This window comes from Enhydra lutris, unplaced genomic scaffold (genome assembly GCF_002288905.1).
Source record: "Enhydra lutris kenyoni isolate GAN:26980312 unplaced genomic scaffold, ASM228890v2 scaffoldscaffold1, whole genome shotgun sequence".
NCBI lineage: Eukaryota > Metazoa > Chordata > Mammalia > Carnivora > Mustelidae > Enhydra > Enhydra lutris.
Window position 1 is genome coordinate 9,186,134 of NW_019154085.1, and position 19,342 is coordinate 9,205,475.

The 19,342-nt window shown below is 41.2% G+C and overlaps 1 protein-coding gene across 1 annotated transcript in view; it reads right to left on the bottom strand.

The window, feature by feature from the left end:
* Positions 1 to 8,560: 8,560 nt before the first annotated feature.
* LOC111143071 (ankyrin repeat domain 44) overlaps positions 8,561 to 19,342 on the bottom strand; it is a 353,405-nt gene continuing 342,623 nt past the window's right edge. Inside the window, exons 23-28 of the mRNA XM_022496527.1 lie at positions 18,123 to 18,206; positions 16,757 to 16,902; positions 16,234 to 16,316; positions 13,745 to 13,827; positions 12,359 to 12,450; positions 8,561 to 8,654 (exon numbers count right to left, since the gene is read on the bottom strand). Of these exons, the coding sequence (XP_022352235.1) occupies positions 8,596 to 8,654; positions 12,359 to 12,450; positions 13,745 to 13,827; positions 16,234 to 16,316; positions 16,757 to 16,902; positions 18,123 to 18,206 (547 nt within the window). The 3' untranslated portion in view covers positions 8,561 to 8,595. The remainder of the gene's footprint in view (positions 8,655 to 12,358; positions 12,451 to 13,744; positions 13,828 to 16,233; positions 16,317 to 16,756; positions 16,903 to 18,122; positions 18,207 to 19,342) is intronic.

The window sequence follows — 19,342 nt, forward strand, 5'->3', positions numbered from 1 at the left end:
TGTTGGCATCCTGAAAGGCTTTTCTTTTTCCATATCTAAAATACAGTGTGGGAGAGTAATTTGTTCTCTCAATCTAATTTCTAGTGTCAGCTGTGACATCACAAAGCAAACTCCCAGACGGCACCGACTGAATCCTTTATCAGCTTCGTTAGCACTGATGCCAGAATGAAACTGGCCCAGCAGCCTCATCAAAATTTCCACGCTAATGGGTAGACCCTTGGGAATGAAGGTAAGCAGAAAACCAATCATTAAGTAACATACCTCTAATAAAATTGTCATAGATTTTAAGTAACAATGAAAGAGCAAGGAGTAAACTCAAGACTGAAAAAGAAAGTATAATAGAAACACAGCATGGGCTTAGAAACATTTCTTAACAAAAGAAATTCAAAAGGGAATTATAAACCCAAACTCACTTTCTATCTTTTTAGTTAAAAATTGAGATTTTCAGGAAAAGTTAATATTTTAAGGCAAATTTACTTTTCACTTGAAAAGCAAGACAGAATTCCAATGATTTTAGTCTTTTGTCTTCCGTGGAAGGCCCACTGGGAAGTATTCGGTTTTTCATTGTTATCATCACTGAGACAATTGTCTGACCCACACATCCCCTTTGTTCATTCTGCAGCTCTTAACCATCTGTCATGTTTTCTGGAGAGCCTCGTGAAAACATTTAGGTTAAACCATATGGTCGTAAAAGCTGTCATTGTATTATAATCAAGGCCTGGTTGAGGTTTTTCCTTGTATTTTTTTGTTTGTTTGTTTGTTTTAAGAAATGCACTTGATCATTCTTACCTTTTTAAAAGCTTCATCCTAATCCTGGACCCAAACTTCAGTCTGATAATAAATCAGCTCTGAGTCTACCTGAGTCATAGATGTTTCAAAATGGCTATATTTTCTCATCCGTTTTGCTCAAATGCTATATTAAACTTGGGGCCATTGTTACTTTGGCCTCCTCCGTTTTTACTTCCTCGCCTCTGAGGCTTTCTCCTTCAGTCGTCCTCAACCGCCCACTCCTTGGCTTTGTCAGCATCAGAAGTGTCCCTCCTCTGAGAGCGCGATCTCGGGCACCCCAGGTTTAGCTTAGCGACTCTTATGCGACAACTCGGCCACTCTTCCATCTTGCCAAGACCTTCAGTTCAGGGACCACACCACTTTCTCACTCCCCGTCACCTCCCTCACGCCTTCGGTTCCTTCCTTATGGATTTAGAATCCATAATCTCTACAATCGTGTCTGTTGAAGTCACCATAGTCCCACAGCTCTCCTTGGACTCACCTGGCAAAGCTCTATCCCTGTTTAAATCCCGCTACTTACTCTATGCCTGTACCCAAACGTCTGACGAAAAACCCACCAGGATGACTGGCATCATTTAAACTAATGGTTATAAATCTCAGATAGACTAAGTCTTACTTGGCAACCCTCCCATGCTGCTCTAAAATGCTCCTTCCAAAATTACTGTCCCACTGCTTCTCACACCCTCCTCCTGCTCTCTCAAAGACACTCCCTCAGCATCAAAATGATAAAGGATCTCCTGTCTTAAAAAACAAACCCCTCTCCGTTCTCCATAGCTTCCTTCAGCTGCTGCCTTTTTTCCTCTCTTCATCCCATCCTCTGGATTGCTGTGCTCACCAACTCCGACGCATCTGCTCTTGGGAATGTCACTGATAAATTTGGTGTAGCTAAATCCAGTGCCACTCTGTCATATCTTATTTGATCTCCCAGAACTGATAGAGACAGTAGATGCGACTGAAACTCCTTTTTCCATGACGTTCTTTCCCAGTTTTCAGAGATACCATGTTCTCTTATGTTCCCTCCTTCCTCACTGGCCACTCCTCCCTGATGGTCTCTGCTAGGTCGTCTCCTCTTCCTGACCTCTGAATGTTGGTGTGTCCATGATTCAGCACTCCCGTCTCTCTCTTTATTCCCAAGGCAATCTCCCATGGTCATCTAAAATTACAGCCCCAGCCTCTCTGCCAAACTCGACTGTTCACTTGACATCAAACCATCAGCATTCAGCCAACTCTACTTTCAAGAATACCCCAAGATTGCCACATTCTCTTGTTGCCATTCCCTTGTTACCAAACCAATCCAAGCCACCGTGCTTACTTATCTAGACCATTGCTGTGGCCACTGAACTGGTAAGAGTGATCTTTTCAAAATGAAATAGGACCATAGCCATTTTTCTGCCTAAAACTTCTCCAGGTGATTTTTATCACATTCAGAGTAAAACAGAAACTACTTCTTCTGGCTTGTAAAATCTACTAAGATCTGGTCTCAGATTGCTCTTAATCTCATCTTCTACAACCCTCCCCACCCTACAAGTCTCCAGCCATACGGCCCCATTTCTGTTCCTAGAACATGCCAAGCTCATTTCTGCCTTGGGTGTTGGCACTGACTGTTCCCTTTCCTCTGATCTTTATATGGTTGGCAACTTCTTGTCATTAAGATCTGAGCTTAGATTTTGTAATTCTTAGGAAACCCGACTATAAGAATGATGGGTTATTCAAGTTCTCAAACCTGCCATGCACTTTCAACTGAATATAAACAGGGGCAAGGTTTTTGTACTCTAAGTACTGCTTCAACATTTTTACTTTTGAAAATTACAAAATTCTTCTAGATTTAACTTCATTAATCTGTCACTTCTCTATGTGGTGGCAGCCAGAAAGACCAAAAAAAAAAACAAAAAAACGTATCCTAGAAATTGTGTCTACTAGTGCCCAGAGAACTACGTGAAGCAATAGTTCTTTGTTGCCAGAACTTGCTGGGTGACCGTGGCCCAGGTGCCCCATCTTTGTGAAGGGGGTTCCCCCGCCTGTGAAGAAGAGACAACGATTCTCTGGTTAAGACAAGGAATGCACATTTGCATATGTACATTCGTGTATTTAATAACAAAAGAATTAAATCTTTGTCTCGAATCTATACAGTGCTTCATCCTTTTCCACTCACCTGTGTGTGATCTTTTCTGGAAAAAACACACAATTGGGGACCATTCTTGGTCTTTGCTTCTGAAATTCTTTTTCTTAAGCTTAGAGCCTGTTTATGCAACTCCTGTGAGAATAGATGTAAAAATACGGCTGGCTTCACAAATAATTAATCGATGAAAAATGACTGAGAAACAGGAGATGAGGAGGCGGATGAGCAGGAGGTGGGGGAGCTCGGGCATTGGGGGTGGGGTAGCCGCACACAGGCCTTGGTGGAAGATCGGGCTCCCCCGTCCTTGTACTGTTAGTACAGTAAATGCTAGCAGCAAACCCTCCCACCCACCAGTCCCTGGGTCAGTCACAAATGCTCCCATTTTCCAATGACTCCCTGGAGTGCTCCAAAATTAATGAATGGCAGAGGCCATTATCTCTGCTGCTTCGTATTTTACAGCAAATGTGTCTTTAGCCTGAAATTTGCTACAAGACAATTCATATAGTGCTTTTACCCACAATATTTTTATGTTATGTTAATAGCCTTTTAGCTTAATGTCTTTGTGCCTTGCAAGCTAATTCTGGAACACATGAAGTGTGTTAAACGAGGGATGGATGTGTGGGCATCTAAACCTACTGAGTGGAATTAGAGAGAAGGATCCTTTAAAAAAGCAATTTGGAAACAACAGGCCCACATCAATGTTCAACAACAGAACCGCTGCTGTGGAGGTCATGAGCCCCTCTCTGCTCGCTTGAGAGAGCACAAGTGAAGTCAGGGGATCCCTACGTTTTTCTTGAATTTAGTAAACAAAAAGGTAAAGTGAACAATTTCCTTAGCAAGGAAAGAAGCAAGCAAGAAGTTATTCTAGGAGGACGCTAGGCTCGGAGGGACACTGTGACAGATCTGGTGTCATAACCTGCTTCCCAGATAGTTCCCAGTGATTCCTGCCTCCTGGTCGTCACACCCTTGGGTAATAACCCTTCCCTTGAATGTGGAACAAATCCAAGGACTTGCTTCTTATGAATAAAATACGGGGGAAATGATGGAATGGCACTTCAGTATTCAGTTTAAAGCTGGCACGTCTGTCTTGCACTTTCTCTTTCTGGCTATTCTCAGCTTGCTAGTTCTTGTGACGTAAGCTGCCATGTTTGGAGCATGGAAGTGAAGGCAGCTAACGGCCGTCAAGGAACTAGAGCCTCAGTCCAGCAACTCACCGAGAACGTGCCAACAACCATATGAGTGAGCTTAGAAATGGATCTGTCCTTGGCTCACACCATGGTTACAGCCCCCGAGGGCTCCTGTGGCAGAAGACCCACCTCAGTCATGCCTGGACTCCTGACTCTCAGAAACTATGACATTTAATAAACATTTGCTGTTTGAAGCCACTAGGTGGCTGTTACATGACATTGTAACAGACATGTAACAGACATGACATCTGTTACATGAGGTTGGATAACCAATGCGGCCGCTCAGCTCTAGACTATGGAGAGTACTCACCTGAGGTGTGATTCCAGCTTTACAGTCTTCAGGAATGACGAGCACCCACAGCTGCATACTTGAGTAAGGAGTGAGACATTGCAAAGTGCGAAACCTCTCTGAACACCTCTAGCAGGAAAAAACGCCAACAACCGCAAAACATTACTGCCGCGACGGCGTAAAAGAAAGAACATATTGGCACAGGCTGTGCATTGAGAGCGTCCTTTATACACAGTCGAGCGAATTATCTAATTTCTCTGGGATTCCGTCTCTTCGTGGAGAAGATGGCGCCGGACTCAGGCTAAGTTCTTGCTAGACTTAGCAAGAACTGCAAGCTTTCTAAGACACTGCTTTGAGGAACTCAAGAGGGCCCCACAGCGAAAGCTCTTTCTCATCCGCTGGAAAGAGTGTCACTGGGAATTTGTTCCTTAACACTTCTAGGGGCTGTCCCTGAAATGATTACTTTAGCAGAGAAATTTTGACTGGTGAGGACAGAGGAAATTCTCCAGTGACTTCTAAGAATAGTGCGGAGAGTTACGACCCTGTGTTGTGGTTTTAGTGGCGGCCACAAAAGGAAGTGTGGTTGATTCCACCATTTTGACGACCTGGTAGGCTTCCTCCTTTCTGATGTATGTGATCTACACAATCAGCCCCATCTCCCCTCTCACCTTGATCACAAGGGAGCTGGAGCAAACTCCCATTCAGTCATAGCTACTGTATTAAATGTTACGGTTCCTGTATTTGTATTCTTTTTCCCTTTCCTCATTTTTATACTTCTAGTTTATCACATGCTCTTTGTTGCAGGCCAGCTCAAATCATTGCCAGAAAACGGGCTTTAATATATAGAACATACACAAATATACATGTCTGACTCCCCCTACCCCCACCAATTGCAATGTTACAAACAGAAATGCAAATCTGGGAATATTCTTCTATCTTGATTAGTAATTTTCAAAATGTAAGGTCATTTTGGCTTCCGTGGAAGCAAAGATGTAAATTAGCAGAGCAACCGGTAAAATAGGATAAATCAGAAAAAGTAAAGACAGGGGTGCCTGGGTGGCTCAGTGGGTTAAGCCTCTGCCTTCGGCTCAGGTCATGATCCCAGGGTCCTTGGATCGAGCCCCGCATGGGGCTCCCTGCTCAGCGGGGAGCCTGCTTCCTCCTCTCTCTCTCTGCCTACTGTGATCTCTCTCTGTCAAATAAATAAATAAAATCTTAAAAAAAAAAAAAGTAAAGACAAACACAAATTGCAACAATATTTGTACCGTTTTTATTTGTAAAAATAACCATCTGAATGCATTTCCATAGTATATTACAGTTAAGTACTTCATTACATTATTAGCATTCAGTAGTTGAAAAAGTATTAAACTGTGCTTGAAAAGATTCAGATTGGTTCAAAGTCATTCACTGAACTAAAAGTCATTTCCCTCATTTTTACAGTCATGACATTTACCAGAGTCATTCAACTCCAATTTACATAAGCAAACATTACAGACAAAATCCCACTGAAAGCATCAAACAGTATTTTATGCTGTTACAAATATGTTATGCAAAATATAACACTGGCACCAGATTTGTATCATCGTGCTTTGCAAAGATATATTGCACATGCTAAAGCATAAAATATGTAGACAAAACTACCAAACAAAAGGTATTTGCATTGAATTTTTAGATCACTGCATAAGAAACGCATAGAATTACATTTTTACACACACTCAGATTGTCACTAACTTAAAACGCTTTTCCCCTCTAACATTGACCTATGGTTTACAGTTTTGTAAGAAGAAAGCATTTTAGCACTGCAAAATTAAACATAATTCCTATAGAAAACTTCAGCATTTTCATTTTCATTTCTAAGCAGGTAAGGGGAAAGAGGAAAAAGACACTTTATACATTCAAAGAAAGGCTGAAATGAAAACTCACTGGTATTATATTGCTCTGATAACACTCAAAGGAAAAAATACAAAACATTTCACAGAACATCTTCAGAATATACAAATATAAAAAGGCACTCTAACTTCATATTACAAGACAAAAAAAAAGGGATGAGTTCTTCAACCAACACAACAGATAAGCAAACCAGGTTGCTCAACAGGACGAATAGTGCAGCAGATCCGTTTGATGTTCTTGTTCTAATTTCATAATAAAATAAAAAAAAATCAAGCAGCTGTTGACTGCCTAAAGTACCAAAACATACTACAGTGCCCTTTTAGTAGTGATAAATAGAAATCCCCTGAGTTTTTTACTGTAGAATCATAGCAGATTTTAGGCAATTTGGAGATAGTAATGGATTTACCAAGGACAGGCAGACACGGCGAATAGGTAAGTGCGATGAAAACGTGATCCCTGTGAATATGGTTGAAATACAGACTAAAAATAACACAGTCAGGTAAAAAGCACTAAACAACCAAGACTTGGTTAAAAGCACAAAGCTCTGTGTGTGTGTGTGTGTGTGTGTTTTGCTTAGAAAGCTACATTGCAAATCTAGTTCTATTTCTAAGAGATGTACTCAAAAACACAGAACTCATAGTTTTTGAAGTCACTTCCTAAAGAAAAAAAATTTGGTCTCGGGGAATGGAGAAACAGTGAGAGAGTGGGAGAGAGATTTGTTTCCATGGGCAATTCACGGCGAGCGTGAGTTCATTTTGTTCCTTTGTCCTCCTTCTTTCTATCCGTGAGAGAGTGGGGAAAAGTCAAAATGCAGCTATGTGGAGAGAAATGTCCCCAGGCCGGTACTGCTTTGCTGCCACCTTCCTTGTTCTCTGTGCTACTCTACAGGGAAAACGTGAATGCTGCTTCACCATTACGAGCGGGCATTTCCTTTCCTGCTTTAAACGCCAATGCACCAAGATTTCCATTCACTTCTAGAAAAAGACACCACAGTATATCGTGCTTTTTTTAGCATTGGAGCTCCCTTACTTTTCAGTGTTTTGGTAAAGATAAGGTCGTTATTGCTCATTAGCAATTTATCTACTTTTCAAAAACACGTCTTCTCTAAACGAACAAAAAGGACAGAGGAAGGAGGGGGACCACAACACCAAAACATGAAAACACAATGTTGGTGGTGTCGAAAACTTCCCGGGAAATTATTACCAATTCTGTAAGTCCTCTGAACAAGTTCTCATTTGTGAAGAATCAACCCAAAATGAGTTTTGCATTGAGTCAGGATATTAAAAGAGTAAGAGTAAAGTCTTTTATGATTAGATGAAAAATAGAATACGGTGTGTGTATTTGATCCAGATATGCTAGAACACTGTTTTAAAAATATCTCACATACATTAGAAAATAGAAATTTCCAGGGTTGAAAATGGAACTGACTATAAAATGTCAGCGTCCTGACAACACGTTTCTCTCCCGTTTCTTCCTCAAGTGGAAAATAGCACGTGAGCTGGTGATTTGTATTTCCTCTCCTGGTTACATGTGCTCACACACTGACATCATTTCCCATTAGGTTACTGGGACCACGTGAGATTTTCAGTGTGTTCAGAGTAATTTCCATAAATTCCTTTGGGCCACCTTTGTGCATATGACCCACCACACACCTCAGTTCTCGTCTTGCAGAAGAGCATAAGGATGGCAGTGTCTCCCAAACTCTCCAGGCTGGCTACAGACTGGGGCTGAGCAATGGAGGCTGTACCCCTCTCCAACCGATGTGGAAGAGCCCGAGGAGACCTCAGCAGTGGAAATGCTGGGCTTGGCCCCAGGCCGGCCGGCTAGCCCAGCGAGGGTCCTGCGTGCTTTCCTGCTTTTGTGTTATTCCAAGTAAGACACGCAGCGATTAAAGCAGAGAACAACCAGTGGATGTTTCCTCGGCCTTTGTTTCATTTCAAATAAATATAAACACATTTACATCAAAAGTATATGAACATTTTTCTCTAGTTTGGCAAAAAAATAAACCTTGGTCAACAGGTCACCAGTTACAAATGTTAAGCCACCAACCAGAAATCTGTGTCGTAAGAAATATAAAACACAACAAAGACTGTTACACAAAAAGATTACATTTTAACTCCATAGAAAAGCTACTTCAGTTCTCACTTGCATTTTGAAGGAAAGCAATTTAAATTCTTCTGTTTTAGACTGAAGCAATTTGGTCCTCATGTACAGCTGGTTGATGAACTACAGACATGTATATATATATATATATATATATATATATATACATATGCATATACATATGTGTGCATGTGTATGTGCATAATGCTTAAAGAGTCTCATTCTTCTTTTTGTACAGCTATTCCAGGTGCAGAACGGGGTCCATTTGACCTAGAAGCTTTGGCAGAGGGAGCAGACACAGTATTCACTATGTTGATTCGATCATCAAGCAACTATCAAGTGGCTTTAATTTCCACATCACCCATTTCTACCTTCTGTTTTGTACCTTGTTTCCCTTTGTCGTCACCCTTCCACTCACTTGGTATGACCTTGACTGAGAAGCTCATTTAATACTTTACGACTGATAAGCAATGCTGATGGTTCTGACCTTTTTAAAAAGCTAGCATTCTGATTTAAAGGATGAACTAACAAAAAAATAAATAAAAGGTAGCCACATATTAAATCTGCGTATGTCTCAAAGTTCTGGTGCAATACAATTTTTCACCTGAAATGTTATTAGACAGATTTGGGTTCAATCAGGCAGTGGAAAATTAGTCCCAGGCTCGTTACAGGGAGTCCTGGGGGCTGTATTTGTGTTAAAAGAAAAAAGCAACTTAAATTTTTGGTGAATTTTTCCATTCATCTGGCAACTTTAATAAAAATCCTTGGAAAGAAGTTCTTGCTATAGAGAGGATATGCATAATTGGACTCCCTTAAAAAGATTATTACAGGCATCATTTCTGAAGATGAACACCTCTAGCTTTGGCTTCTAGTGAGGAAGTAAACATCAAAGTGAGAAGAGGTTTGAGGCAATTCCTACCTTCTCTTTCCCTCCCCTCAGGGGACACAAATGTCACATTGATATGCTTCTGAGAACTCCCTGCTGAGTGAGTAAATGAAAAAAAAATTCTTTCTAGAGAACCATTCCCCCTCAATTGCATTATGCCAAAAGAAAAAGAATCAAATGCATTTTTTACTTAAAATGTCTTACTTAAAATGAGAGGTAGACTTGCACAGAAGTAGCTTAGATCTAAGGAAAACATGAAAACACAAATAAAAATCAGGGCCCATTTCTGTGAGTGCCTTGCCCTACAGCCTAGCTGCCCTCCCTGGTTTTGATTAATTCCTTTTCTACTGGCTTCTGGAAGCCCAGGCCCATAATAATACTCGAGCACAACATAAGCCTGGAATTCATGTTTCTTTCCCTTCTTCCAATATAGGTGATCAAGGAAAAGCTTCTACAGTCCAAAGTCAAAACGTTTCGGAATCAGAGTCATTTTCATTGTACCCATCCTCTGAGCCTACGTTGTTACTGCACAGGCTAACCATGCTACCCAGATTGGAGAGGGTCGTCCTGCTCAAATTGTCTTTTTTAAAACAAACGAAGTTGACAGCCGTCATTGTACTGGAAGGAGAAAAAGGCATCATGGTAGCCAAAATGAGGGCCAGGCAGTCAGCCACGTCTTTGTTAGGAGCGCAAGCCAGGGCCGGGGTATGACCTGGGCGTAAATGCAGACAAGGCAGTGGTTAGTCCAGGAAATCCAAAGGCGGCGTGAGCATTCCACAGTACATCTCATACGACCTCACACGCGGAGATGTATGTTGAGTTAGAAATCATGCCAGGCAAAAAGAGGAGTTACTTCCCACAAGTCATGCTAGGGGTCAGGCTAGAGGGAACTGGGAGGGGGAGACATTTTATGAGGGGGACTTGGTTTTTCCGTTTACATGACAACAAGCACTATGTTATCCGAAGTTAGGCAGAACTCTAGTCTTCATCTAATGAACAGAAACACAAGGGGGCAGGGGTGGGACCCAATTACACACACACACAAACAAATGACACCCCCCCCCCAAACAAAAACAAAAACAAAAACAAAAAAGACAGCACCAGGACAACTACAAAGGTGTTTCCACTTGAGAGCACACGCACACCATGGCACACCATGCGCCTCAGGCTTGGGCCGGAGCACTCTCATTCTGAGAACAATGACTTTCATAGTAGGTAATTGTGTGTCGGACTAGAAAACATTGAAAATCCCAAGTCTGCAAATGCGACTAATGCAGTTTTCTTGCTTTACATGTGTTTACATAAAGTATGTACCCATGAACTCGTTCTAGGAAAATGGAATCATTGGAGCAGATCAGACAGGAAAGCACTGGCTGTTTGTGATTTAAAACTTACTATCATTTAAGAGAAATTTAACAGAATTTTTAAAAATAGCAACACCAACCAACCAAAGTCGCCCAGCAATGACTGGTGTGGGAAAATGGCTGTGGAGTCCTGTCACTCTGCACCATTTAGACCTGATGGGTCTCATCCGGAAGAGAAAACCAACTTAACACGTGCAGGGGGAGGTAGATACATTCTGTGACTTAATTACCGCCCTCATCCAACCTTTATTCTACTGACCTGAAAGGGTCAGCTTATGCCCTCTGCCCACAGATTTCCTATTACCGCTCCCTTATTTATGCAGAGCTAGTGGCTCAATAAAACTCCACATTTTGTCAACTTCTATCAACATTGGAGAGTTTCTGCCCCTCCCCCAGCCCCCAACAGATCGTTCCTCTCTGCAGCATGAAACCAAGTAAGAACAGACAGGAATCTTAACATTCCATCCCACGGAAGTCACGGATGAGTAAAGGATTTATGAGTGTCGTGCTGGACAAAACTGCCTCAAACTGTTCCCAGGCCGCTGGGATGCAAGTGAGCTCCAGAAAGGCCTCAGTTCCACTGACCCAGGGCTCTCGTGCCTAAGGTTGCTGTTGACAGGGGAAGCCTCAGATGCAGCAGGCTTACCACGGAGAAAGACACTACTGATTTCTTTTGAGCTCTCTGGGCCATTTTGAAGAAAAAACTGTGTACTTCTGCATGCCAACCCTAAGATATATAATAGTGATAAGACGGCGAGGGCAAGGGAGGAGGGACAACCGAGGAGATGAGGCAATAGGGAACTTTCTGCACCTCCTAGATGAGTCAGGTTGGGGACAGAGAGGGGTACATGCTAGGATAAACGGGGCTGCAAAACAAAACTAGTAGGAATTAGCTAATGATGTCATATGGCTAATGCTTACTTCTGAGAAACAGGCATGGGCTGCTAGTTCCAATCCCTGTAATAAGCAGTTAATTGAGTTGTGTTAATGATAATACTTTAATCAAATGCCACAATTAATGACACATTGAAAAAATTACGTCCTTCATAAATATCCAGAAATTCGTCTTTCGCTCCCCATGGTTAATAGGTATTGTGCTCAAAATGGTAGTTTCACATAATTCTGTTATTCATTCACTTTTCAAGGAAGCAGAGTAGAGAGCTTCTGTTGAGTTAGTTCATTTAGAAAAGGAATGTTACATAGATCAGGAGAAGCTTTCAAGCCTAGAAAGTCACTCAAAAATTGTATTCATGTTCCCCAAATATCCTTACTGAGAATATGAGTTTTGATCTGTTCTTTAAAGAGAAAAAAAAAGTTTGATCTCAGAATGAACCGAAATACAAAGACCTAGGTTTTTCTTGGAGCCCTTGAGCATGCACTAAGGACATGTGTGGTCTCTAACTCTCCAGCGCACGCACTTAGAATTCTGAATGCCCGTCTGTCTGCCAGGTTTTCAGTGTGTCCAAAAGGGCCGAGCCGCCACGCTGAGGGGTTAGAGAGGAGCCGCTGGTGTCGCATGCAGAATGGAAGGCGCCGGTGGGCTGCGCGCGGGCCGCGTGTTTTACGAAGACAGACAGGACAGACTATCCCTGTTGGATGTCTCACACACAGAAACTGCCAAGGGGGAGAGAATTCTTACTGCCTTTTTAATGAGCACCTATCATCCTCACCTCCCCCGGCTTCACAGCACAGGGAAGGCACCTGCGGTAACTGCTTACCGTTCCCACTTACCGTTTTCATCCACAGCGAGTACACAGGCCCCTTTGGCCAACAGCTCCTCTACCACCACCTTCAAGCCGTTTCGCGCAGCCACGTGGAGGGGTCTGAAAGAAGACAGCAGCCAACGTCAACTGGGATATGAATTTGTGTGAGAATGTGTCATTGTGGAGAGCTGCATTGCAAAAAGGAAGAAAATGCTTAAGAAAATACTTAATAAACATAAATATATATAAATATAAGATATATTTATATATAAATACAAAAAATATAAAATAAATATAAAATATTAAAATATATAAATATAAAATATATTGATATATAAATATAAAATAAATACTTAAGAAAATACACCCATATTTTTACTTTTTTAAAATAAAAATATTTGTCAACCAGATCTTTTCCAGGTGTTAACATCCAACTCTTTTTCCATGTTGGCCCAGATTTCTCTGCAGATACGACAAATATTCTGGATCTCAAACGACCTCAATGACAGTAAACAGGAAGCCAGAAAAGGAACGTAAGCTCTAGCTTGCTTTCTAGTAGGTTCTTTACCCCTTCCTTTCTACCTCAGCATTTGAATCACTGTTTCACACGGTCCATCAAGATGACTGGTATTAATATCACCCATATATATTTATCTTAAACCTCCCTGTTATTACTAAATGTACTAAATGATATTTTGTTGAATTTAGAATACCTTAAAGAATAATGTCAAACCCAGTATATTCATTTCTGCTATACACTTCTCAAGAAACTTAATGGGAAAAAAAATCCCAATATTCCTTTGCCCTTAAATGCATAGGTAATTTCCTAAAATGGGAAATGAATCAGATTTAGGTCTTTCATGCTGAGGATTACACTGAATTATATTAAAATATAACAAAGACAAACTGCTTAGAAACTCTTCAAATGTATTCTGGGAACATGATTTATAAAACTGTCATTTTCCAGTAAGAACACATAATGCTAATATATTATATTACAAAATTCCATGAAGGCATAACAAAATAAAGATTCTAACTAAAAATGTCTAGCTTGGTGTGCCTGGGTGGCTCAGTGGGTTAAAGCCTCTGCCGTCGGCTCAGGTCATGATCCCAGGGTCCTGGGATCGAGCCCCGCATCGTGGCTTTCTGCTCAGCGGGGAGTCTGCTTCCTCCTCTCTCTCTGGCTGCCTCTCTGACTACTTATGATCTCTGTCAAATAAATAAATAAAATCTTTAAAAAAAAAATGTCTAGCTTGGTCAGCATTTGTAGGTATGTGACTATAAACTTCGTGAAGGAGAAGCCATGTCTGTGTTTTTCACCACTGTATTCTCTGGTACACAGCATTCTCTAAATATTTGTCAAATCAACGACTATGAATCTGGGTCCAAAGCAAACTTCAGAAGTCACACTTACGTCTGCAGTGCATTATTTTTTGCATTAATAAGGCTCTCGTCTTGTATCTTGTCAAGTATTAACAAGGCACATTTTTCATGACCCTAATGAAGAAAAAAAATGGTAAGAAACACGGGACAGAAACAGAGAAAAGCTCCTGAAAAATTACTTCATTGTGCTTTAAATTTAAAATGAACATCATTTGCCTAAAACATTTTATAAGGCAACTTTCTGAGTAATTCCTTTTTCTTCTAAAAAGCAAACGGTTAAAGGACCCTAGACTCTCAAAGATTCTGGGTAAGGTCTTAGGACTTGAATAATGTAAACCTGATCTAAAATATTAACATTGTGGGGCACCTGGGTGGCTCAGTCGGTTAAGCGGCTGCCTTCCACTCAGGGCATGATCCCAGAGTCCTGGGATCGAGGCCCACATAGGGCTTCCTGCTGGGCGGGAAGCCTGCTTCTCCCTCTCCCACTCCCCCTGCTTGTGTTCCCTCTCTCACATTCTGTCTCTCTATCAGATAAATAAAATGAAATCTTTAAAAAAATATATATTAATATTTCAAAGATAACTGCAGCAGTAATGTTGAGAGAGCTGAGGCAGAAGCTAGCTCAGCAAAGCCAACTGGCAAACAGAGAGCAGAATTAGAAGCAGCCTTTTAAATCCATCGACACTACATTTTAAACATATGTCAAGTCCCATCTCCTTCCTCAAGCCTTCACTGACCACTTCAGGGACCCATCTACCCTTGAAATTTCCATGACGTCTGTTATCAGTATCACTTATCACTATGTACTGCCTCATGCTGGGAAGGGACTTTCAGGAAAGCTCCTTCTTTTCTTCCTCTATCGGGGCAAGATACCTGCTTGTATCTTAAAGGAGATGGTTGATAATTAAAAAAAAAAAAAAAAATTAACTGGAAAGTCTAGAGACCCTTCCACGATTTCAGGTCTATGCCCTCATTTCCTAAACCCTTGATCCTCAAAGTGTGGCCCACAGACCAGCAACCTGGGAGTTAGAAACGTTGAACCTCAGGCCCCACTCTAGACCTGCATTTTGACAAGAGCCTCTGGTGATTCATTTTGCATAATCAAGTTTGAAGAGCACTGAACTTCTCTTCCTGAAAACACTACACTTTGAAATAAACTTCATGAAATGGAGCCCTTTCTGGGGTTTCCACGGGCTTCCCGGAGCAAGAAGTGAGAAAGTACAATGGCTGAAAGGAACGGCCAAAGCATCCGGTACCACAGAGGATGCCTTTAACACCATTACCATGTTGAAGTCAACCACCACCACTGGTGTTAACTACAGTCACACACTATAATGCCTTATAAGGGAGCCCCAGAAACGCGATTTCAGAAATGTCCGTGGAGTTGTCATTCTCACGCGCTGCTGGTGGAGGGTAAATGGTTGTGATCTTATGAGAGTACATCTGGGCTGAAAAATCTTCACAGCTTTAGGCTCAACGGTTTTACATTTAGGATCTATCTTAAAGGAACGAGTAAGAATTCTTAAAAAAAAATTCTCTATAATTAGCACCACCTATAGTAGCATAGGTTTGAAAACAAGCAAATGTCTAACTATTGAGGATGGCTGGAATAAAGGATGGCACATTCTTAAGGTAGAATACCATACATTTTCTAAAACATGATACAATTTGATATCTAAAAGAAAGATATTCATGGGGTGTGTGGGGGACTCTCGGTTAAGCATCGAACTCTTGATTTCGGCTCAGGTCATGATCTCATGGGCTTCAGCAGGGGGTCTGCTTCAAGATTCTCTCCCTTTGCCCTTCCCCCCACTCTCTCTGTCTCTCTAAAATAAATAAGTCTTTAAAAAAAGATTCATAAGATACAATTCAGGAACAAAAGCAGGTTTTAAGGTTTTAAAACATGATCTTGCTTTTGTAAAATTGTGTATATTTATATACCATTTATCTTTTACAGAAGCAGGAATCTTGAGCTACATGTGAACACAATGCTGTTAAAAAAAGAAAAACAAAAAACCTCGAACACATTCCTTGCATTGAACTATGAACCAGGAAAAAGGGCAAAGGGTAGAAATGCACACGAACGCACTTATTTGCCTCCAAGGAGAGTATTTTTGGGGCTGTGTTATAAATTACAATATCTTCAAAGGGAACAAAATGAAAACAAGTGGACCTGGTTGTATTTAAGAAGCCACATAACTAAGGTCCTAACCTGTGTTTAAACCCAAGTTGATGTGGTACTACACCCCCTAGAGACAGAGGGAGTGACAGCATCAGGAGACAGACTGCATAAGAATGGAGGTGGCCAATGCCCTGGAAAGCCTATCCTCGTCAACCCCTCTGTGGGTCTGCCCTGTGGCTTCTTCCCCTCCCATTCTGCTGACAGTTGACAACACCCTGAGAAAATGCACATCTTAATTAAGAGCCATGATACACACTTCTGAGATAGCATTTAAGTGGTTTAGCGGTATGAGTATGATTACAACAGGAAGTAACACTGTTTCAAATTCATTTACATACTTTGCTACTAGCCAAATGTAAGGGTGTGTTCAAGTCTTTATCCTTTACAGTCAGATCAGCCAGGGCACTGTTCACCAAAATATCTACAGAAAAAGCCAAAAGAGAGTTACTTTGGCGACATGCTAATTACAATAACACATTCAAATTAGTATGGACACATCATCATAGTTAATGTTTTTAAAGAAAAAAAGGAAAAATTTATTGCCCTACTGTTCTGTTGGAAATCCAAGGTCTACGGACATTCATTGTAATCATCTTTGTAGCTTTGTTATTTCCAGGTAAAATAATTCTGTTGCTGTATTTGGTCTCTCAATGTTGAGATCTTTTATTGCTCAAAGACAAGGTCCACCAATCATCAAATAACAGGGGACTGAAGACAATTAGCAAGCAGAATCGAGTGGCTTAAATAAAACGTTGGCCTTTTTTACATGCATATACCAAGACACTAACTGATTTCTCGGTTTTACAAAGTTACTGCGGTTGGGTTGGGCATGAGCACGAAGCCCGCCAGCCGAGCACATACCCACAGCGCCCGCCTGCCCGTTCTCGGCCGCCATCATCAGTGCTGTTTTCCCTGAATTGTCCGCTGCGTTCACTTCAGCATTGTGTCTCAGAAGAAGCTGCAAGCACTCCACGTGGTCAGCAAATGCCGCCGCATGCAGGGGTGTCCTAATGATGGAAAACAAATAGGATTCTAGCTTCCTTTAAACGTAACACTCTCTCTGTATATGCCTGAGAAACATGGGCACAGTGTCATCCCAGGGACTTAAAACTTCTCAGTTTACAGAAATAACAATTAGGTCTTCTCTAAAGTCCATTCTGGGTGGACACTGAACAGTCACCTATGTGAATGGCGCCCCCTAGATTTGGAGGGTGGCAGTGGCAGCCCTGATAATAAAATCAGCATCTTTACTGACCCTTTGATGTTGAGTTCCAGTGACTTCTCATTTTTGATAAAGATACTTTCAGATTTGGAGTGCCTGGCTGGCTCAGTCAGTCGAGTACGTGGCTCTTGAACTTGGGGTCGTGAGTTCGAGCCCCACACTGGGTGTAGAGATTACTTAAAAAGGATACTTTCAAAAATTGAGCCTTAAATTTGCAGATAATTGGGTATTTAAATAATAAAAAAGTCCCCATTATCTAATATGGAGAGTTGATTTTTCTAAGAGCACAAATTATATTATTTATCAAAATTAAAAATTAAATCTAAAACTTCATCTCCTAGACATACTTGGTCATGTGAACAGACACATAAAATACTAGGCTGTTTCATAGTAAAATATTAGAAACAGTAAAATATTAGAAACAATTAAATGTTCTTCAATAGAAGGCAGGCTGAGTAAATGTCCATTCAATGAAGTGATATCCAGCTTTAAAAAGAATATGATAAATCTATATATTCTGGTATGAAAATTCTCCAAGATACACTAAAAGCAGAGCACTGCAACAGAATTCTCCTATTTGCATAAAAAGAACATGGGCATATATTTTCATATATGGTTGTAGCTATGTACAGAAAATATTGGAGAGAATATAAAAATTTTAAAAGAATAGTTTAAGGTAGTTTTCTAGATGGAAGAAAAGACTAAGAGTAATTTCTCCTAGTTATATATTCTTTATTATATTTAATTTTTAAAAGCCATGCTTTTAGAGGTGCCTGGCTGGTTCACGAGGTAGAGCATGTGACTCTTGATCTCAGGGTTGTAAGTGTGAGCCCCATGTTGGATACAGAGATTACGGAAACAAAATAATTTTAAAAAAAGATAAATAAAAACCATGCTTTTATGTTACTTTTTCAGTTAAAAAATAACAAGTGTCGGCTACTTTGCAACCACGAAGCAGAGACTAGGACTGATCAGGACAGGAGGCTGCGCCTTGGGGTCACTTACCTGCCTTTGTCATCTCTGCAGCCGACAATGCCGGCATCTATGGCCCCGAGTAGCAACGACGCACAATTCTCATGATCGTTTATTCTAAAATGAAAATAGATTTTACACTAAAAAATTTAACATTTAAAAAAGATTATATGTCCCCTCCTACTCCATCGTCCCGTGCACCGTATATTTAACAATCAGACACATTAAAAAATGTCTGGTGCAAATCCCTGTGCTTTCTGTTCTGTTCAAATAATTCAAGGAGACAATTTAGGTCCTACAGATAAGCTTCACTTAACACTTCCTGAGGCAGGCAGTCTCACTCTCGAGAGTCCATCTGAACCATTTTAGTGACGAGGTGGGATTTGAAGTTGACTCCTCACAGCCTACAGGAGCGGACACCGAGACAAGGCACCTGCCGAACCCTCTGAGTCCACTGTTCCTCTTGCGGCCAAGGGCTAAGGGTGGGTCACTCTTGGATTTGAGGTCTGCCTCCTTGTGTGTAAGTCTCTAAACCAAACAAATTTTATCCAAAACTTTTTAAGGGAAAGTTCCCAGAAAGATTCTGTGATGCAGGAAAGGCTCTGGGACAGCTAGAGCGGGAATCCACAACAGTAGCAGACTACCAGGGACCTTTAGGTCAGCCCACAGCCTAAGCCACTGGGAGATTTGTGGAAATAAATGAAGACAAAACTGCAGACTGCTTTGACCCATAGCACATTAATGTCTATGTAGGGAAGAGCTGAACTCTTAAAAGCCATTAGGGTGTCCACCGTGGTAAAGAAAGCTTGTGAAGAGTAACCGATCTATAGTTCTTGAGAACCTTAGAAGGCAAAGCCACAAAATGGATGGGCGTGGGTTGAGCACTTAAAAGCCGTTAGAGTGCTCACCACATACATCTAAGACTCCCACCACAGGATAAGTCAGTTATGGAACAGGTTAGACTGACAGTGGGTCACTCGCCAACCTCAAGAAAACTTCCATGCAACAAGGTACACCGAATCCCAACACCACTCAGATCCCAAACCCGGTGGCACATCTCTTTCAGGTATTAATTTGGCTCCAAGAGACTCAAGGATTTGCTAAAAAAACGAGATCCTCGAGTTTCAGAGAACAGAGCATTCTGCCTCCCAGAACCCTTGCTTATTTTATGTCCACAAACCGTGGCTGCCATAGATATCTACAAAAATGGCAAAATCTTACTTACACGACCCAGAACTACAATGAGCAGCACG